General features: G+C 41.3%; 1 protein-coding gene across 1 annotated transcript in view; it reads left to right on the forward strand.

Moving 5' to 3' along the window:
• Window positions 1–16,115: 16,115 nt before the first annotated feature.
• The window catches only part of LOC130205664 (leucine-rich repeat transmembrane neuronal protein 4), a 199,871-nt gene continuing 194,194 nt past the window's right edge, over window positions 16,116–21,792 (forward strand). Inside the window, exons 1-2 of the mRNA XM_056433164.1 lie at window positions 16,116–16,293; window positions 17,463–17,564. Of these exons, the coding sequence (XP_056289139.1) occupies window positions 16,116–16,293; window positions 17,463–17,564 (280 nt within the window). The remainder of the gene's footprint in view (window positions 16,294–17,462; window positions 17,565–21,792) is intronic.

Genomic DNA, 21,792 nt, shown 5'->3' on the forward strand with positions numbered 1-21,792 from the left:
GCTGCAAAGTAAAACCAGAATGCTTCCAATACAAAAACGTCCCTTGGATTGTTCCCTTTACAAAGATGTGGCTGAGGTAAGGGCAGGAGCGTTTGTAGGATTCAAAGAAAGGGGGTACTAGGCCGCAATTGATTTGGGACCCAGATATCCATCGTTTCCGACAGTTCAATAGATCAGAGTTCAATCAGAAAGAGTGTGATTTTGTTCTGGAGCTTTGCTTGCATTTAATATATGATAACACAAGAGACATACTTTCAGGGTCATATTTATATCTTTTGCTTATTTGGACACTATCACTGAGATCAAGATGAACTAATTTAGTGTAAAATATACCATTCAATGGAAAAATATACAATCGTAATACATATTAATTCAAAGAATAGAGAGATGTCGATAGTTATTTCTTGTATTTCGAATTCGCTCGTTCACACTTTCGCTCAATGGAGACCATTTCCAACAAAATAGTTAGCTAGTTATTTTTGTTTGAAACTTAGAAGAAAACAAAATTAAAACCAATAATGCCAAATTAGATCTAACAACGGCCCTGGGTAAGGGTAAGAACACAGTATTCAACAAACATCGGTAAACGTAATTTTTTTTATAGGAGGTGACCAATGATCCAGTTGTTCATTCACTTATTTAATATTGTAAATAATTGTAAAGATGTATCTGTTCTAAAGACAGCACTCTCATATGTCTGAAGTGTATTAAAGGTCCAACAAGATCACAATAATCTGCCTTACAATACACAAATAAGTAACCTTGTGATGCCAGACTATCTGCCACCAATGTTTGAGCCAGTTACATTTCAACGTACCAAAGGCAAAATATAATTCAAGAATGCGGCTTGTTTTCTTTCTTTCCATTAGTCCTAATGCGGTTTGCATGCATTTTGTAGCGTGTCGCGGAGAGCAGCTAAACTTGATTATCCCGACTAAGTGCAAATAAAGTTCAGTTAGATGGGCGCTTTATGCTTGAACAGTAGCTTCCTGGGTAATAAGTATGGCGCAGTAGCATTTAGAGGTGTCCAAACGTCACGAGTTATAAGCATGCATCACTAAAAGTCGGCACAACACTCGCCTTTCACAGGAAGTGCGCCCCGACCATCCATGTCTCACTTTAATTGTGTTGATTTAACCACGGCTGTACTGCGGGGTTCATCTCGGTGACGGACATGAGTGGAAATCCCCCCCCCCACACACACCCCCGCTCCCACTAATGTGTATACAAAGAACAAAACCTTGTTTTTTTTAATGCCCTGCAGTTATTATGCAGAAAATAACAAATGCAAACACAACAGAAACGCCGTTGTCATCGGTGTTGTTAATCACTCTATGTGGTGTGCAAATGTCATTAACTAAGAATGTATGAAGTGCATGTGCAGCAAAACATTAGCCCGGTCTTTATTTGGTATATTTATTTTTGTTTGAGAGGTAATCCCATTGTGGCATTTAATTTGATTATATTTACAGCAGCCAGCTAATTTTTGCTTAATGACTTTTTCTTTATTTATTGACTCTGCCCAGCTTACCCAGTCCATATCAATTCAGGGTTAATAGACCACAGTGAAAGTCGTTTGGATTCTAAATACCAACCAAATGAGTGCACTCGTCAATAGACAAATAAAGCAATCCATGTTTAAAATGTATTATCCTGGGATGAAAAATGATGTGTATTTATAGCCTCTCTGTCTGGCCCTTTTTGTCATTTAGAGACACACACACACACACCTTTTGTTTTATAGGGCGGCGCTTTGTTCAAGTTTACGGTAAGTGATAGCAGGACATCGGATAATGTATTGTCACGGTGAACATTCCAGAAGAAAAAAGGTCAGAGCAATCCATCACTTTTTAGAGGTACTCTCTTTGCTTTTTTTGTTCCACACAAACGTGCGTCTTTTATAAGGTTAGTATATTTTCAAAAACAGTATCTGCACCGATATGGTGTCAACTGTATGTGATATTACCCAAATGGCACTGACAAGGTATGTCATCATGTCGTAGAGAACCTTTTAATGAATCTATCTCTATCGTGACGAAAAGCCTTAATAATGTCCACTACTGGCTGCAACGTTAAGCTTCTCCTACTTTGGCTAAATGTGCTACGTTTGCCCTGAAGGCACATGAGCAAAGGACTCGATTGGTTGTTAAAAAACTATGCTGTGATTATGGTTTGGGTTACAGGTTTAGAAAGCGTATTATGGTCGGTTGGACTCGGGGAAACCAACCGTATAACAGTAGCCTGTGTTGAAGGCCAACTTTTATTGGCCCCTTTGGGACAGTTTGTGGACTCTGTGGCTTTATAATAAGGTTGAGATAGTCCCTCACTGCAGCTGCTCCAGGGCTTTTGTTACTTGAGCGAAAAACATACGACACATTTTCATGCCAACTCATCGTGTACCGACGCTTTGTCAGACCCCTGGGCGACACTTTCTAGAGTACACGTTAGCCCAGCGAATGGTTGCAGTAGACACATGGTTAATGTTGGGATTTCAGACAAAAACACTTTCTTAGGTTTGAGGCAACATATAAGTACAGAAAACGTCAGAAACATCTCTAATGTAAATTTGGGAGAACACCAATCTCCTCGCTGAATATTTTTCAGTCTTCATGCTACGTCCACTATGGCACATTTTTTTCGGAGCATCTTATTATGGGTTTTCATTCTTGTAAAAGCCCGGTGCTAATGGGAGACTTGTGGGTCAATTTCTGGCACTGAGGGGTCCTGAAAAAGTGTCAGTCATGACTAAGCGGCATCCACCGGTTCTGAAGAGTGAAGCCAATGCGGAAGTGTCTTAAAACTCGCATTCCTTCTCATGGCCAACAGGTGGCGACGTCTCTGGTTGCACAGAAAATAAAACGTTATATTGTACAGAAGTACAATTGCTAGCGTACGCTTTAGGGTTTAGGGTGTGGCGACCTTAAGATTGACCGATTGCTTACGATACCAGAACCGTACACCTCATCTCTACGTCCCTCCTCCGCATTGTACATATGGTCACTTAAGTTTACTGGTTGCAAAAAGTAAAAAATGGCGACGATCGTGATCCAAGACAGCAATAGCAAAAAAAACGCCCAACTCAAGGCTTCATAACGACAGTTGGGTGATATTAGGTGACTACGTGTCACGATGACTACGTCGTCTTCTTATATACAATCCATGGTTATAACTCTTCATGATGGGGTCTTTGCCCACATGAACGATGCACTTATTTTCATTGAGGACAGTATTGGGATGGTCCGAGGAGGCAAGTGCTCAGTAAGTTAGTAACCTGACTGAGACCTTGGCCTCATCACTGAAAACAGACGACGTTACCCTTAGTCCATCATGCACCTCCTCAACATCAATCTGCCCAGCGTCATGAACAGAAAGTTTGGAAGCGTGACTACTAACTGCAACGGCAATCTGACCAGAAGCAGCCAGAATGTTTCTCATAATGACAGAGCAATCTTCAGGCCTCACCGCCAACCACCAAGAATGAAAATGTAATGGCGGACACTGTTGAATACTTTGTGTAGAGGCTGAACACTTATCTACAAATAAGAAAGCGAGCATTCGGGGGCCCCGAGACAGCTCTCCATTGTTTACTTAGATCCTTCGACCCCGTCTCGCTAACGTCTGGCAGCGATGATGATATTTGTGATTTTCTGTGTGCGGTTCCTGTCGCACTGCAGGATTTTTGAAATACAGAGACGGCTACGTCTCAGAGTTGAGGAAAAACAGACTTTGTTGTATTTTGCGTGTCACTGCGGTGTATAAACTAGAGAGAGAGAGAGAGTGCAGCATGTATCCTGACAGAGAGCGAGAGACTTTTGAAGAGCATTTGGTCTGAAGTTAAAGAGAGCACTGACCTGACATATCTTTGTAAGTAACTGTTGTGGGTGCTGAGCTTGATAAATAATGGAGCGGAATATGAGCTCCTTCAGATAAGGGCAGGGCACTTGCTCCCGGTATCTCTTTCCCCTCGCTGTGTCTGAATATGTGGATCCTCGGCGTCTCGGAGATAACCTTTCCCCCGTCGCTGCGTTGCATCTTTTTAGCATCTTTTTTGCATTTTTCTCATTATTGGAACATTTTGCACCATTTCCTATGAGATGAGACAGTTCCAGTTGCATCTGACTACATGAGAGCATGTAGTTATTCTCCAAGTAGCCTTCTCTTCCAATAAAACACAAATCTGCTTCATGGAAAAAGGAATGCTTTTGAGCTACAATTCAGGCATTTCTTTTAGCAATAAAAATAACTGCATAAAGGCCTTCATCCATTTACACTTAGAGCATCCTAATTGTACTGTAACGACTGACTGGAAGAGAAGCTCTTGGATGATATTAAAATCGTAAAAATGAACAAAAAGTGTTATTTTCGGCTCACAAAGCGCTCCCCCCCACATACATTCAATTCAATTCAATTCAGTTTATTTGTATAGCCCAATTTCACAAATTACAAATTTGTCTCGGAGTGCTTAATACATACATATACATCCCTGCCCCCAAAAACACAAACCTCAGGAAAAAAAAAAAAATAACCCTTCAGGGGAAAAAAAAAAAAAAGGAAGGAGGAGGAGAGAGGAGGGATCTCCTAGGAGGATTCATAGTAGGCATATTCCCGATGGAGAGACTCCATACAGGACAGTGGGCGTAGTCATGAGCAGGGAATTTACCCCCAGGCAGTCGATAGATTCTATGCCGCCTCATAGGGTCCGGACCCCATGAGACGTAGTAAAGGGTCAAGGACTTCCGGGGAGAGAGTTTAACGCGTGTGATTGAGAGAGAATGAAAATTCAAGAGAAAAAGAGAAAAAAGAGATCCTAATACTCCCCCGTAAACGCCGCAGCTATAGGTCTTAAGTCTACTCTTAACGAGGTGACTGTGTCTGCTCCCCGGACTGAAATTGGAGCTGGTTCCATAAGAGGGCTTGATAACTAAAGGCTCTGCTCCCATTCGTCCCGCATTTAGTGAGCGTAGCTCTCTGGGGGCAATATGGCATGACAAGCCTTTCAAGTAACGAACGCTGAACCAATTTTTAAATATTACGTGATGAAAGAATGCAGTCCTGAGATTTGCTTTTAGTGGTTAAAGGACGTGCTCAGGGCGATTAAAATTACTTCGTTTTGTGATTAACGTTGGTGGTTATCGAGGCGTCATCGTTACAAATACTCGAATGCAGCACTAGGGTCAACAAGACCAGGACAGATGAAGGAGTGTGGTACGGGCCTGGAATGCTCGGCTCCACAGAGCTGTGACTCGTTGAACGCCATATGCTCAAGCTTGACGCGACGTTGCAAATCAATGTGATTATCTGATATTAAATCATTCAGTAACACAGCAATGAGGCGCCGCTCCCCACGTGGGATGAACTGGTTGAATTCCTCAGAGAAGTAAATCCAGAACAGTGTGGAATCTCAGCCTCACACAATACATAATATCTGAATCCAGTTCTTGAGGAAACAAATGATCTCTCTCTCTCTCTCTCTCTCTGCTGCGTTTTCTATGAAGACACTCTCTGTGTGTTTGTTTTGGATGACTTCTCTACTGACCTCCATTGTGAATCAACTGCAGAGGAATACAGAGTCGTAGCTGCGACTTATAAAGACACCATACATCACACCGGAATAATGAATAATATGCCCCATGCTGGACGTCCGGGGTTATATATACTGCTGTGACCTGTTAGGACTGGTTCGGTGGAGTGGCGAAACAGATTCATGACAGACAAATACATTTGATTTGACGTTCCGATTTTACTCCAAGAATCAGATTTAAACTAACTTCTATAGCTCATGATTAGAGGAGTCTAATTAAAAACGATTCTGACACTTGTAAAGGACAGTGAGGAAATCAATTAAGGCAGCTGTAAACTGTTTAACAGGGGGTAGTCCATATTTTAGTGTAATTAAGGAATTACAGAGATCTATAGAATTTGACATAATTACATTTCACTTTGAATTTCTGTAATGCAGCAGCACATAATCAACTTTAGCTAAGCTGATTTTTTTTCTGACTGATGTGGATTGAATAGAAGTATCAACTTTGACTTCCACACAATTAATTATACTTTTCAACTAAATGCATGCGTGGGTGGGGAAAAGCAGGAGTGGCATGACGATGGCTGACTTTTCATCTTTCTGATATAATTGTCTCTGTGAAATTGATTCGCTCTGTAATTTCTTCACCACCTGTTTAATGTTCCAGCAAAGGCACATCACTTTGAGTTCTGACGTTTAGCAGTCGAAAAACAACACTTTCAAATTAATTATTAGGAGAATTCACGATCAAAATAAATCCACAATGAGAGGGAACTATGCAAATTAAATGACACTTTAAAGGATGCATTATACAATGATTTAATTATTAATAAATCCAAGATTAGGCATCCATTGATATCAAATATGAAAAAAAACAATATCCTCTCTGGCAGAACAGGAAATATCACCCGAAATAACATCTGTAAAATAGCACGAAATAACATCTGTAGAATAGCATGACATATTAAGAATAACACATTTTGTTTTAAAGGTCACAATAGTTTTGCAATATAAATCTATATATATATATAAACACACATGTATGTATGCGCACACTGTATATATACACATATATATATACAAATATATAAAAATATATACTGTATATATACACATATATAAATATATATATACATATATATATTTATATATGTGTGCACTGTATATTTCACTGTGTATCTATTGTGATCCATCGATATCCAGCTCATTTTAAAACGTGAATATACGATGCACACAATGTCATGCAACTGCATGATCAACATTCTTTGTGCAGAAGGTGTTTTAATGTTCTGCAATCCGGTCTGCAGTCTGCAGGAAGCGTTATAGGTTATAGGTAATCAATGGATAAGTTGAAGAAAGCCTTTTTATTTTGAAGGAATATCCGTGTTGAACTTCCCTATAAGGAGGTGAGTTTACACGGCTCCCAGTGTTTGCACGTGTCCATCATAACGCGAACGGTTCCCAGACTGCTGCGCTTTATTTCGTTATCATAGCTTGACCCTGTATCTGTCACGCCGGAGTTAAAGCACTTCTCCATGAGCAGTCCTATGAATTATTCTATCTACCCAACAAGTCCCATTTGTATCTCCCCCTCCCCCCCTCCCTCTTGATATCTACTTCTTTTCTTCTGTCCTTCAGCACATCACATGCGTTCCCTTTAGGCAGCCATTCCCTTTCATTGTTAACTTACAGTAATTGTCCCAGGCAGTCGGACTCAGCACTTTTGAGGGAGCTATCTGGCGTAGACTGGAGATTCGAGAGGGACTAGAGGCTATGCGCACTTCAGTATGAGTGTGTGTGTGTGTGTGGGGTGTTTTCGGGATCCTTTGTGTACCATCACTGATTGTGCCTGCTGGCAAACAAAAAAAAGCATATTATTTTATATTAACAGCAGTTGTGAGTCAGTGACTGAGGGGAAAAAAGATAAATAAATACATAGTGTCAGGAACAGCGTTACCTCAAGGCGATGAGGTAGCTTACTTATACTTAGCTGAAAGTCACTCTAAATTATTCACATAATACTGTAACTAGACAGTAGTTCAGTTGCGCTCGCACACAAACAAAAACCTTTTTTTAAATCACAGAGAGCTTCAAGCGAGACCACCTTGGCACTACACACAACACAAAGCATCAAGCAGAACAATAAAAGCCTCCATGCATTCAAACTGACACGACAATTAAATACATTCAACATTGACAAATCAGCTTATTTTGCTTTTCATCATTTGCTTTATACAATATTTACTACACAGCGACTCTTTTTAGTCTCGGGCTCCAGCTGGATGTGCTGAATCTGTCATCGCGCTACTTATGCGTTGTGCTGTAGTGTGTATCATCTTAAGTATTTCATATATTTCACGAGGCTACATCACTGTCTTTGGTTTGCCGTTTACCGTGACATTTTGTTTTCCCACCGGTAAAGAGTCTCCTTTTTTGAATCAGCTGCTTACGGATAACAGTTTTAGTGGTTGTGGAATGTCGCCAGCTGATGTTGGCACCACCCATGCACCTTATTTAACAATGTGTCCTCAACCATCGTTTTGTGGACTGCGGTTTTGAGGCCTCAAGTTCAGCACATTGGCCGTCGCCATCTCGTTGTCTTGCAACCAATGAACGAAAGTGACCATATATGGAGGGGCGTCGCGGTAGAGACGCCATAAACAACTGTAGCCCCGCCTTAAAGCATATCCTGCTTTCTGGTCTGTTTGAAAAACAGTTTCTAAATGGACCGTAATTTACTGAATAAAGATCATGCTGTATAGAAGAAAACGTAAAACTAGTGATTGAGACCTTAAACTCATGTATAAATTAAGTGAAAAGTAGGGTTATTTTCTCAGTCTTTTATACAATAGGATTTTTTTTTGCAATCAGGGAAGTCACCCCCTGATGGCCATTAGAGAGAATGCAGGTTTGAGGCACTCAGAACCGGAGGCTGCTACATGTATATGATCATGCTTTTGCGTTAATCATAATCTACACCTCCCAAGACCATTATATAATCAGAATGTTGCAAGTGTACAACGTTTGTCCATTACACTTAGGTTACGTGACCGTCGGCTCTAACCATCACTGTCAAATAATATCAGATCTCAAAGTGGTTGATCACAGCAGGTGTAAAATCCGACCATGGAGCACGACAGCAAGGTTTTGCGTCATCACTTTTTCCTTATGAACAAAAAACAGCCAGAGCAAAGTGATGCTGCCGATGAGTGTGTGTGGAGGGCTCCAAACGGAAGAAGCAGGCCAAGCAGCTCGCAAACAACCTGCCGATCCTCTCTTCTTGTTCGGCATTATGCATGCTGGCTCGCTTCCCTCTTCTTCAACTCCTCCCACACCTCCTCCGTCGTTTGCTTGCATCGATATCGGTCCTCTATCGCCCCCCTGGGACCTTGACCCAAGCCTCTTTTGACCTGTGAAGTGTTTGCGGAACAGAGAGCCCTGCTGGCACTTCTGTGTGTACCACTCTTGCAGGATATTGAACAGGAAGGGTAAATGACAACCTTCACAATGAATAAATATGTCAAGTCTTGCAATATGGCCTATACGTGCAGGATACACATCAGAAATGAACTTCCATCTTTTCTTTTTTTCTTCATTTGTTTGATTCAATTTTATTTTGGCATTTGAGGTAACTGCTTAAAATGTTAAAAGCATGAGTATAACCCCCACACAGGACTTTTAATCATGAGAGCGGTGTTCAAGACCATTACCTTACTAAGTGTTTTTGTTTCGTAAACCCAACGGGCCATGTTTTATTTTCAAGTCCAAGCAAAAACTAATCTTTAACATGAAACACAATTGGTGACAGTCATGTAATTATCGTTGTGTGTACAGAATGGATGAACATTCAAAAATGGAAAAGATGGATTGTGAATGTGGATTTTGGAGGACAATCTGGCAACCTTGGTGTTCCAAAGTCTACATGACATGAGCCAGACGACCTTCTGTCCACCACGGAGACTTGGGACGAAGAAATACGACACGATCGCACGAGAGGCGAAAGCTCAAGCAGAACATTCACACAGATGGGAGAGACCAAACAATTTCAAAAAAAGACAAGGACATCCCGAACTCTAGAGAGAGAGACCAGAGTAGAAGCTGTCATCTGCTCGAGGACCAAAGTCTAATTTCAAGACGGTGACAATCAAGAGACAAATCCCAGGACAGTCTGGGTGATGAGAGAGAACAGACGGGGTTAGGCGTTCCTGTGCCAGTAAAGCGTCCATCTCTTCGCAATGGGATTGACCGCTCCTCTTCAGGAGGTGGACCAGACATGCGGTTTGAGAGGCTTGATGATCCCGGGAAAAAGGTTTCCGGGGGAGGGCTGTTGACAGGATTCTAGATACCTGAATTCTTCATTTTAACCCTCCTGTTACCTTTACATTTACTCACATATTTTACCCTTGGGGTCAATTTGACCCCAGCAATTAAAACCTCCAGAAAATTATTAGAATTAATATTGTTTCCCAAGTTTAAGTGTGAGGTACTTTATGTTTGTTTGTTGACTACCTAAATAGCCCTTTAAATATATAAAAAAGTTAATATTTCTTATATGTTTGACACAGTGAAAAACAGCCTCGGGTCAAATTGACCCCAAGGAACACCGACAATAAACATTGAATGGGGTCAAATTGACCCGAAAGGTAACAGGAGGGTTAAAGAATTCAAAACAGTTGTCAAAAAACGGTTGAATTCTTAATTTTAGATTACAAATTCAACCGTTTGACATGTGCGTTCTCGGCTGGTTGAATTATTAACTAAGCCGAGAACACAGATGTCCAATAGTTGAGTTCACTTGTGTTTGATAAGAGCTTAAATCATGTACAGTATCGAGCCACCTCGTCCTTGTGCGTCTGAGTGACGTCACAAGAATTCGTCTTTGACGTTTGAGATGTGGATGCAGTGGTTTAAAAGGTTCATCGTATTCCACTTGGAAGTACAAACATGGACTATAAGGACTATAAGGGAGCGTCTGAGAGTTAAAGCCGTTTGGTTTGATCCTTTAATTAATGCTCCTACACTGTAAACCCATCTGCATCATCATTAGGAGATATATATTCATACCTGCAAACTCATGAGGGGTGAAAAAGGTGACAACATGGGGGGGTGCAGGTGACTTTTTTGTCGCCACACCACATCCACGTTGTTTGATGACACCTCAAAGCTTTTATAACTACGGTCTTGATTGTTCTGACCGCAAATCTAAATAATAATAACAAACATTTTAAGAAAAAAGGTCCTCTGAATAATTCAGTGATCGGGCCCTAATAATAGTAATAACAACTTTACATTGTCATCAGAAAATCAGAATCAGAAACAGGTTTATTGCCAAAGAATGTTCATGAGTCACAAACAAACGAGGAACTTTTTGCGGAAAGTGCAAAATCGCACCTAAGACAGGCGCCCGGCTAGAAAGCGCGGAAAAAAGATGGGTGCATGAGATGAGGCAGCATACATGAGGGAAGAAAGGAAAGAAAAAAGCAAAGCCTAGCCAGGCCCTAGAGGGGCCCAGGAGAAAAAACAAACAACACCCATGCACATTACACAATACATCTTGCACATGACTCTTAGACATAGAGTAGGGGGAGGACTGAAGGGGAGGGGGGTCATAGGGCCGAAAGGTAACAGCACCGACAAGGGCAGCAGCAAGCAACCAGCAGCCAGCGGCGTCTGTGGGCGCGGATCCGACCCACCTGCAAAGCCCTGTCACCCCGGGGCAAAGTGGGCGGGCACTGCATGGAGTGGGTTGGTGTTTGTTTGTTGAATGACGTGTTGCGTCCTCCCCAGTCCACAACGACAAAGTTCTCAGTCCACAGATGGTCCGTTGCCATGGAGATGGCCTTGAAGAGGCTGTGGAAAACACAACACAGGTGTCTTGGGATGATATATAATATGGTTAAAGTCATTCATGAACCAACTTCCTTTTTTTTTTTACTTGTGTGCTCTGCTGAGCTTTGAGTCTGTTCCATGAGTCTGTTCCATGAGTCTGTTCCATCATTCTGTTCCATGATTCTGTTCCATGAGTCTGTTCCATGAGTTTATTCCATGATTCTGTTCCATGATTCTGTTCCATAATTCTGTTCCTTCCTCTACCTGGTTGTCACGATCCTAAAATTCAAACTTCTATACGATACCTGCCATAAATATCATGATACCCGATATCAGAATTTAATACCATACCATAAATACGATTAACCATAAATACGATACTGGTATACTTATCTACAGTAGTAATAAAATAAAATGAAACGTTTAAAGCCGAAGACGGTCTCAAAAGCTCCGCAACTAAACGTCACTCGCTGTGCGTGCAGACAGCATCACTTCAATATCATAAACGCCGGCCGGCCAGTTGGCAGCCCCCCCCCCCCCTCCTACCCCAAAAGAAAAACTCTTCGGATCTCCTCTATTCACGTGGATGACCTCTTTTGATTTCAAAACGGCGAATTTTGCCGAAAGGTGACAAGTTTGCAGGTATGTATAGTGCAGAAGATGCGCCTTGAGTGTGATTATAGAGTATAAAAGACGAGACAGGTGGATGTTTTAGGAGTATAAAAGACGAGACAGGTGGATGTTTTAGGAGTTTAAAAGACGAGACAGGTGGATGTTTTAGGAGTTTAAAAGACGAGACAGGTGGATGTTTTAGGAGTTTAAAAGACGAGACAGGTGGATGTTTTAACCCTTGTGTTGCCTTCGGGTCAATTTGACCCGATTCAATGTTATACCCTCCTGTCGCCTTCGGGTCAATATGACCCGATTCAATGTTTAACCCTCCTGTTACCTTTATATTTACTAACATATTTTACCCTTGAGGTCAATATGACCCCAGCTATTAAAATCTCCAGAAAATTATTAGAATTAATATTGTTTTCCAAGTTTAAGTGTGAGGTACTTTATGTTTCTTTGTTGACTCCCGAAAGAACACCGACATTAAACATTGAATCGGGTCAAATTGACCCGAAGGCGACAGGAGGGTTAAATATTGAATCGGGTCAAAATGACCCGAAGGCAACACAAGGGTTAAACGACCACAGGACTTTCAATCAGGAGACCAATGCGTTGCCCCCTGTGCCAAAGTGTTGTTGAGTTGCGTTTTCTGACATTTTATTAAGTTTACAAACTTACTTTAAGCTCCACGATGTTCTTCCTGAACTTGACCAGGTGGTTTTGTTGCCCAAACGGAAGTTTGGAGGGTCGGTCTTTCTTTATCCGTCCAAAGGATCGACGCCTTCTTTGTTAGATGAACGACAATGACCTTGTTTTTTATTAAATACGTTTGCACTGCATCGTCTTTCGTAGAGCAAAAGGAAGTAGAGAGATAGGTAGCCTTCTAGTTTAAAATGACATTATAGGTTGTTTACCTCCTGCCCCTTATTACACAACCAACAAATATCCAACTCTTTTAATATTCGAGTCCAGCCTTTTACTTCTGTTTGTTGCAGATAACCAATATTGCCGGTTAGTCCATATTTTTACTCTCCATCAGCCTTTTGGTCTGAGCCAAATCTTTGTCAGAGCAATGCTGGCCAACAAGTCGGTCTTTCCAAGTCAAGCTCTGTTAGATGTTTAATCATCTGGTAACAAACCAAGAAGCCGCAAAGCGGCTGTGCCATTATCCAATTGCAGATGCCCCATGTCTGTGAAGCATGGCTTTCTCGTCCTTTCTCTCTCGACCACCAAACTGAATCTTCTCAAGAGGAGAAAAATAAAGGATGAGCTCTTATCACGAGTAGAACAGGAGGAGCGGGTGATGATAATCAAATTGCCCATCTGAGGGCGCTAACTGCATTTGACGGGGGTTCAAGAGAGCGCAAAGTTTTGGCAGATGCTGGAGGCTGCCCACTCTCCCACATTTCCATCCTTTCTGCAGGTCAAATAAATGATTAAATTGCAGGGATTCATCTCGTAATGCATGAATGTCTGCATTGGATAAAAGGAGGCTTCTGGCTTTAGGGCAATCAGCCTGAAGTTCTTGGTGAAACATGACGTCTCTTAATGGATGTTTTCCCTTAACGGTTCAATCAAATGCCTCTGCTCTTACACATCTATCAACCTTTTGACTCCCCGTATAACAGATGGTCCAATGTTGCCTTCTGCTACTCAGCTGCCTCCTCTTTGCCTCGTAATTATTCACCGTCCTGTCGGCTTCTGGACTGCTGTCCTTTTGTGTGATTGTGTTTCGCCAGTGTAGTGCAGATAGAAGGCTTGTGTGAATGAAATCAATCAGTTATTGAGTCATCCAGATTCAATAGGACTTTGCTCCACAGTGTTATTATTGCACACTTTCAGTTGTAGTGTAATTATTGTACAGAACAAGGCAATAAGCTTGATTTGCGCGTTTGTTCTATTCTCAATGCACAGCTCTAATATAAGTACATCATCCGAACGCAGGACTGTCAAAACAAAATGGACTGCCTGTATTTTAATTTTATTAAGCGTTATATAAGCGTAAGTATGAAGATGGTTGGTTTAGATCTTTTAGCATACAAAGTTACAATTCCACTCAATTCAATTAAATTCAGTTTATTTTATATAGCCCAATATCCCAAATTACAAATTTGCCTCAAAGGGCTTTACAGTGTGTACTTGGTTCCTATTACTCTTATTACTACTGCTACTACGTATTTTGTCTTTATATAAGCGTTCGTATGAAGACGGTTGGTTATGAAAAGCATAAAAAGTTACATTTATACTCGGTTTCTTATTAGTCCTCTTACTACTACTACTACTACTAATACATATGTTGTCGTTATATAAGCGTTAGTATGAAGACGTTTGGTTTAGATCTTTTAGCATAAAAAGATACAATTCCACTCAGTTCCTATTAGTCCTCTGACTACTACTACTACTACTACTACTACTAATTCATTTTTTGCCCTTGTTAGAGTTGCTGAGGAGATGGTTAAGGCATTTCAGTGATTGCTGCTTTCTCATTGTAAGCTTAATGAAGATGTCCCTCTTTAATCCTTCTACCAGGGGTTCACTATCCCCTCTGTCGTATAATTAAGTCAGTATATGAGCCGTAAAGAGAGAACTCTCCTGAAAATAAACAGAGAAGTATTCACCATCTGCTCGGCTCCTCTCCTTCTCCTCCGCTGTGGCCTCCCACCATCACAGCTCTGGTCATACCCTGCTAGACTCCCTCCCACGTTCAAAAGTGGAAGAACAGTATTCATGGTCAGCAAAACAAATGAGAAAAAAAGTCTTACTTTTTGCATCTGTCACGGCGAACCTGTTTCTTTTTGTTCCATTGAAATTCCAACTCTCTCTCTCTTTCGCTCACGTCTTTTTCTGTTTTTTATCGGCAGCGAGGGAGAAAAAAAGCAAAGCTGACAAAATGGTATGTCTGCTTAATAGTCGGTATTCATTTATTTATCATATTGTTGTTTTTTTGTCACTTACATTTTTTTATTCGTTTAGACATATTCACATAAAACAAATAAAAAAATGTCAGACATAAACATAAACATATATATATATATATATATATATATATATATATATACCTATTCTGTTTCGCATAGTTTGTTTTGTTTTAGATTATTTTCATTGATTCCTGTAATAAACTTCTAGTTTGTTTTTCTAAACAAATATCAGCAATGAATCTGTGTCCTTAACACTTCTCAAACTATGAATTGGGGTTGTTAAACTCATATTTCTTGGGGTGCAAGTCCCCAGGTGGTGGTGTTGGTTCCCTTTTCATTTCCCCCTCCCTTAAGGCCTCGCCACATTCACGCGGAGGTTTCACTCTATCCTGCAAACATTTCCCCCTGAATGCAAGAAGGTGATGGACCTTGTCGTTCAGATAGTGAACAAAATAATGGCAAAGGGGTTAAATCACCGACAATCCGGTTCATTGTCGGCAGCACATATCCGGATCTCCTGCTGCATGTCAAAGTCCGGTGGCTGTCCAGGGGAGAAGTGCTCAAACGGTTTGCGACTTGTCTGGAAAAGCAAAAGACCTCACATATCCAGAACTGGAACAACCAGATTGGCTGGAAAAGCTGCATTTCATGGTGGACATGACAGGTCACCTTAACATGCTGAACAGAAAGAAGCCTCCAGGGGAAAGGAAGCACGGCTTGAGTGTGTTTTTGCCGTTTGAGAGCAAGATGACAGTGTTTGTCAGAGCTGTAGAGAGAGGTACGTTCTCTCACTTCCCCTCCCTGAGAGAGTTCAGAGAAGCACACAACAACATCAACTGTGAGTACTAACGGCGTACGATCATCGCAATGCAAACTGCTTTTTGGACAAAGATTCAGTGAGTTCAGAAAGGAATAAAAACACATTATCCAATTTCAATTCAGTTTATTTGGTATAGCCTATATTCTCACAAATTACAAATTTGCCTCAGAGGGCTTTCCAATCTGTACATACGACATCCCTGACCTTTGACCTCACATCGGATCAGGAAAAACTCCCCAAAAAAAACTTCACAGGAAAAAAAGGGAAGAAGCCTTCAGGAGAGCAACAGAGGAGGATCCCTCTCCAGGATGGACAGAAGCAATAGATGTCATGTGACCAGAAGGAATCATTACAGAAATACAACATATTCAATGAGCATGACAGAATGTATGAATAGTTGGTAGTAGGCATGGACCACGATTCTCCTTCCGTCGCACCCCTGGACATCGACCCATCCATGCCGAACATGTCAGCGTTTACTTTGGTAAGTCAACCCGATCTGGAACCTTCACCGGCCGACATAGCTGATAGAGACTTACGGGTGTCCAAGTTCAAAGGCCCGACAGCCGATCTTGAAGATGTCGCCCGTCAGAAGGCCATCCTCATCCTCGCTCGGGAACACAAATGGAGCGAGATTGAGAAACCTCCCCGAACCCGGTTTTAAAACATGGAATGCAATTCCGGAAATGTATCAGAACATGAAGAAATACGCATTTGGTGTCCTGTCCATCTTTGAATCCATCAGACTTATACGAGCTGATTTTCTCAAACACGAACTAGGTAAACTCTGAACATAGTTCGCGCATCACAGGTGACAGCCTGCAATCATGTGTGAAGATGAAAGTCACGTGCTACAGCCCCGACAGAGACGAGCTCAGCAGTGATGTTCAGAAACAGAAATTACATTACAACAAGTGACAAGACTATCATTTAATAGGCTTTTATTTTGCAGAAAAAATATATATTTTAGAGCCTGAGATGTTTTTTTAAATGTTCAGACTCGATGGTTGAGGAAATATCAAGAGATGATAATATAAATGAAACCTATGTTTACCTGTTTATATGTTCTATATGTTATATTTATTTCTAAGTTCCTCTTTATAAGAGTGAGGTTTACAATACAATGTTGTTAAAGTTTTCTTTTTGTTGTTTCATAATTTCATAAATGCAACAAACTCTAGTTATTTTACAGTGCGTCACAAAAAAAGATGTGAAATTATAATATTGTTATAAAAAGGAATATAAACAGAAAATAATGGTATTATACTGGTTGAAGGTTGAAGTGAGTGTTGCTTCATTTTCTTCCGAGAACAATGTTTTTCAATATTTTCCTACGGATAAGGTAATCAGTAAAAAGGTCAATTTTGTATACTTTAGTTGTTTTGAAGAGCACTTAATTTACTTTGAGTTTGTGTGTCAAAACTGCTCCTCAAGACCCCGACTTGTTTCCATAGTGCAATGTTGGTTGTCAGATTCAGTGATTGAGTCATAAGTTTGAGTCTTTCAGCACTTTTCACTTTTTTATTTCATGTTTATGCATGAATGCACTGATTATTAAAAAAAAAGGCTGAAGTTACCAAATAGTCATATATGTTGTGTCCTTAAGATGCACTTTTGGGAATATATATAAAAGGGAATTTTTTTTTCCGGTTGGTATACTGTGATATTCTGAGGTTCAAAATAAATCATCTTTTCATGAAATCAATTAACAAAGTTGGAACATTTTCCTTGATTTGGTTCGCGGCTTGTCTCTTAGGGGTGATGGAGGGTCCCGCAGCCAGACCAACTGAGAACCAGTGCCCCAGACTAGTGGAGAACCAGTGCCCCAGACCAGTGGAGAACCAGTACCCAAGAACCAGTGAACATCACTGCCCCAAACCAGATGAGAACCAGTGCTCTAGACCAGTGGAGAACCAGCGCCCCAGACCAGTGGAGAACCACTGCCCCAGACCAGTGGAGAACCAGCGCCCCAGACCAGTGGAGGACCACTGCCCCAGACCAGATCTGTCGAACATGTCCTCAGCTCACAATTATTTGTTGGACCAGAGTTATGTCCTTCTCTTCTCAGCTGTGACAAAAAAGCTATCAACAAGAACTTTTCTTATTATCTTTACACTTTAATCAACACTAATCAAATCCAAAGACAATTTGATGTGAACAATATGCTTGGGAGTAGTTACAACCGGCACTTGAGGGCAACCATAGTGCTGATGTGGCCCACGGGGAAAATGAGTCTAAACACATTAATCGAGGGGACACAAATGAAGTAATTAGTGTCTATATGAACAGTAACATTGTGGTTGGCTGGTGGGTCTCATATGCATTCAATAATGTATTCATGAGCCATAATTTAATTCATGATTTAGAAAGTGAGTCAGGTGGATTTACACTGACATCACTTTCTATCACTGAGATCCCCGTGAGGCGGGTCAGCCAATGGAGGGCTCCCGGCCCCCGACGGGTCCGGAGCCATTGGTTTTGTGTGATTGCCATTCATCATAAGCATCCGTGTGTCCACTTGTTTACGGTGTTCTGTCCTCAAGCACTACTCCAACTGACATCGCATCATTCACAACAGCACCCTCAATATTGTGTTGCCAAACACAGTGGCATGAGTCATATGTAAAAAACGAAAAAAGAAGAACAACAAATTGAGTTTGCAAACTGGTCCTCAAAATAGCTGCACAGCAAACAAAGACATTTTATTTTTCAAATATAATAACAGGTCTGAGAGCTGTTTTGACTCCTCCAAGCCTTCATGTAATCCGTATAGGTCTTGAGTGCATACAATGTTGATTGGATTAGTCCCATTTTTATGATGCGTAAAAGGTTCTATACATGACATTCAGAACATTACAATAGCAGCACACCACTCTCTGCTATACTGTATACAGATATCATAGAATAATAGGTTATTGAGTAAGGGATGATGTCGCTCTCTCTGCCTCCGTTTCATAATCCCAGTTTCTCTGTGATATTTTGTTCCTCGTATGCTGAAGTGATTGGTTGAAAAGCGCTGAAAAGTAGAATGGGAGCCAGAGCCTTCAGTTATCAAGCTCCTCTTTTATGGAACCAGCTTCCACCTTCAGTCCAGGAAGTAGACACAGTCACCTCATGTAGAGTAGACTGAAGACTTTCCTCTTGATAGTCTTATAGTTCGGGCTGAGTCAGGTTCACCTGGTCCCGCCCCTAGAGATGCTGCTATAGGCTGATAGGCTGCTGGGGGACGTTTTAGGATACACTGAGCACCTCTCTCCTCTTCTCTCTCTCCTTATGGATGAATCTCTCCATTGTACAGTATTAACTCTGATTCCTCCCCGGAGCCTTTATGACTTTACGTCGCATTGAGTCCATTGGACCTGGCTGGGTCTGATGCCTCCTGCCTGATTAGTCGGCCTCCTGTCATGGCCCTGCTGATAAGCCCCGCCCTCCCACCTCTCTACCTCCTTACGTGTCATGGATCATGGAGGTCTGGATCGTGGTCCATGCCTACTGCGAATTATCCATACATTCTGTCATATTTATTGAATGTAATGTAACTCTGTAATGATTCATTCTGGTCACATGGCATCTATTCCTTCTGTCCATCCTGGAGAGGGATCCTCCTCCGTTGCTCTCCTGAAGGTTTCTTCACTTTTTTCCCTGTGAAAGTTTTTTTCTATTTCTTGGGAGTTTTTCCTGACCCGATGTGAGGTCAAAGGTCAGGGATGTCGTATGTGTACAGATTGTAAAACCCACTGAGGCAAATTCCTAATTTGGGATAATGGTCTGAATAAAATAAACTGAATTGAATTAAATTGAAAAAGGTACCTTGGACCAAGAAATAAAAGTATGTGGTTTCTTCGCCAAAAAGTACTTATGGTAAAAACAACAGTTTGCACGTAAATATATATATTTTTAAAGTAATTGCAAGAATGAAAATGCCCCCACTGTTAATACTGTAACTCTTCCTGTCTGAGTATCATCAACACAACCAACACGGGCAACGAGTACCAGCCAATCCGAGGCAGAGGTGGGCGGGACATGCCTTCCCCATGACAGGATTCGTAACTCCTCAGTGTTAGCGTATATATTTGATACTGAATCATAGACATGGTCGGAATGTCATCTATAAATCCATTTAAAAAAAACGTGATAACAAAAAATACACATACATGCCTATTGTCATGACGACGCGTAGGTAATGTAACATGTCTTCTGAGCTCCTCGGCGCCGTGGGTCCGTGAAGCTTCACCGACGTACGATGGCTTTGTGTCTCAGTGAAGCGTCCTCCGTCAGTGGCGCCCAGGTGAAATATGTCAATATCTGCAGGCCGATAAAAATTTTAAGCCACTTCGATCTGGCAGTGTTCAGAGAGCCAATCCCTCACCTTCATTCATCCGGCTGGCCTTTCCGTCTGCTCCTTTCTGATCCGAGCCATTGATTACCCTGCAGCTGGATCCAAACACTGGTGACAACGCGCGGCGAGCGCGACACAATAATAGAAACTGATGAGGGGCCTCGCTGGCTGTGCTCCGGCGCCGGGGGATTCTCCCGGGCCGAGGCTGTCATGTTTTTTATTTTCCGTCATACATCTGAGGTGATGCCTCCTCCTCCTCCCCCTCCTCCTCCGCAGCATCAGCATCCGCCCCGCTGCTCAGCCCTGGCTTCTATATGTTTTGTCAAGCGCAATAGGTTCATACTTCTTTGGCGTTGTAGCGGCGGATGCACTTTGGCATATTGTGTACGTGTGTGTGTGTGTGAGAGAGAGAGAATGTAACACTAACAATGACAAAGCCTTTATCTCTCTTTCAAGAGGAATCCAAGGCAAAGGATCCGTTCTTTGTGCCGCAGCTACACATTTCCTCAAATCCACTGTTGTAAAAGATTGAAAATAGCGCTCTGAGACTTTGACAATAACAGCGTGGACAATAAAAAATGAAGAAGAAAAAAAACCTTGGCTTGTTGACTCAACAGCTGTGTCATTATGTCCCCGATGGAAACACTTTTTTCTTCTTTACTCGAGGGTGTGAACAGTCGAGGGGAAAAGGTTTGTGGTAAATACTCCAAGGATGGTGTAAAAAAATAGATACAAATATTCTACGGTTAATCACCGTATCACAGCGGGCCTTTTAATAATACGTACCTGTACACATCAAATGTCACACTTCACGACAGCATTTCATAAACCTTTGAACTTTAATTGTGATCGAGCCAATATTAATAACAAAGTGAGTAAAGAAAACAGCAATTGAATAATCATGTTTGAATGATTTGTCATTTCCATAAAACCTTGCTTCTCTTAAGCCCAAATCATATTTTGTACATGATGACATAGGGTCTGTTTCAGCTATGAAAGGATCTGCTGAGTAATTGGAGGGATTGATAAAGATTAATGGGGGAAGCCGGAGATCAATATCATTTCCAGCTCATTTACAGCACAGCAATTATTCCCTAAAGCAAAGCTCTGAATAATTCATCTTAATTGTAAATCGATCTATTTTCAAGGAATAGGAATAAAACTTAGTGATGACAGCAAATCACTGGTAATTTTAGGGTTATGGGAAACCCATAATTGCTTTGTTACTCAGTTACAGTCTGCTTTGCTCCAAAATTATTAATATGAATACTCCTCTACAGGACTCAGATATGCATGTTATGAAGCAGAAAAAGGGCACAATAAGAAAATGCTAAATTATGTGCAATATTTGGATTTACAAATGACGTTCCAGACCTCCTTGCCTAATTGAAATACAATAAAATTATAATAATTAAACTGTTTAGTATAATCTTCTCTGATGTTAGTCCATTTCATTTCTGCGGCCACGTGTTGACCCACTTGACTGGTTTGGGAAAGGCAGACGTTCGAAAACAATACTTGACAGGCGATTGGATGAACCACCTGTCAATCAAACTCCAGCGAGCCGTTTAGACAAGCGCAAACATATTTCCCATCACGAGAGCCTCCAGTGCCGTTTCTGATTTCTGATATAATAACTGATGCTGTTGCGGTACCAGCCAATCTATTTCTGGAGCCGCCGTTGTTGCTTCTCCATGTCGTATCTCCCAGTTGTCAACTTCATGTTTTTATTTGTGATATTTTGCTG

Source organism: Pseudoliparis swirei, chromosome 15 (genome assembly GCF_029220125.1).
Source record: "Pseudoliparis swirei isolate HS2019 ecotype Mariana Trench chromosome 15, NWPU_hadal_v1, whole genome shotgun sequence".
NCBI classification, from domain to species: domain Eukaryota; kingdom Metazoa; phylum Chordata; class Actinopteri; order Perciformes; family Liparidae; genus Pseudoliparis; species Pseudoliparis swirei.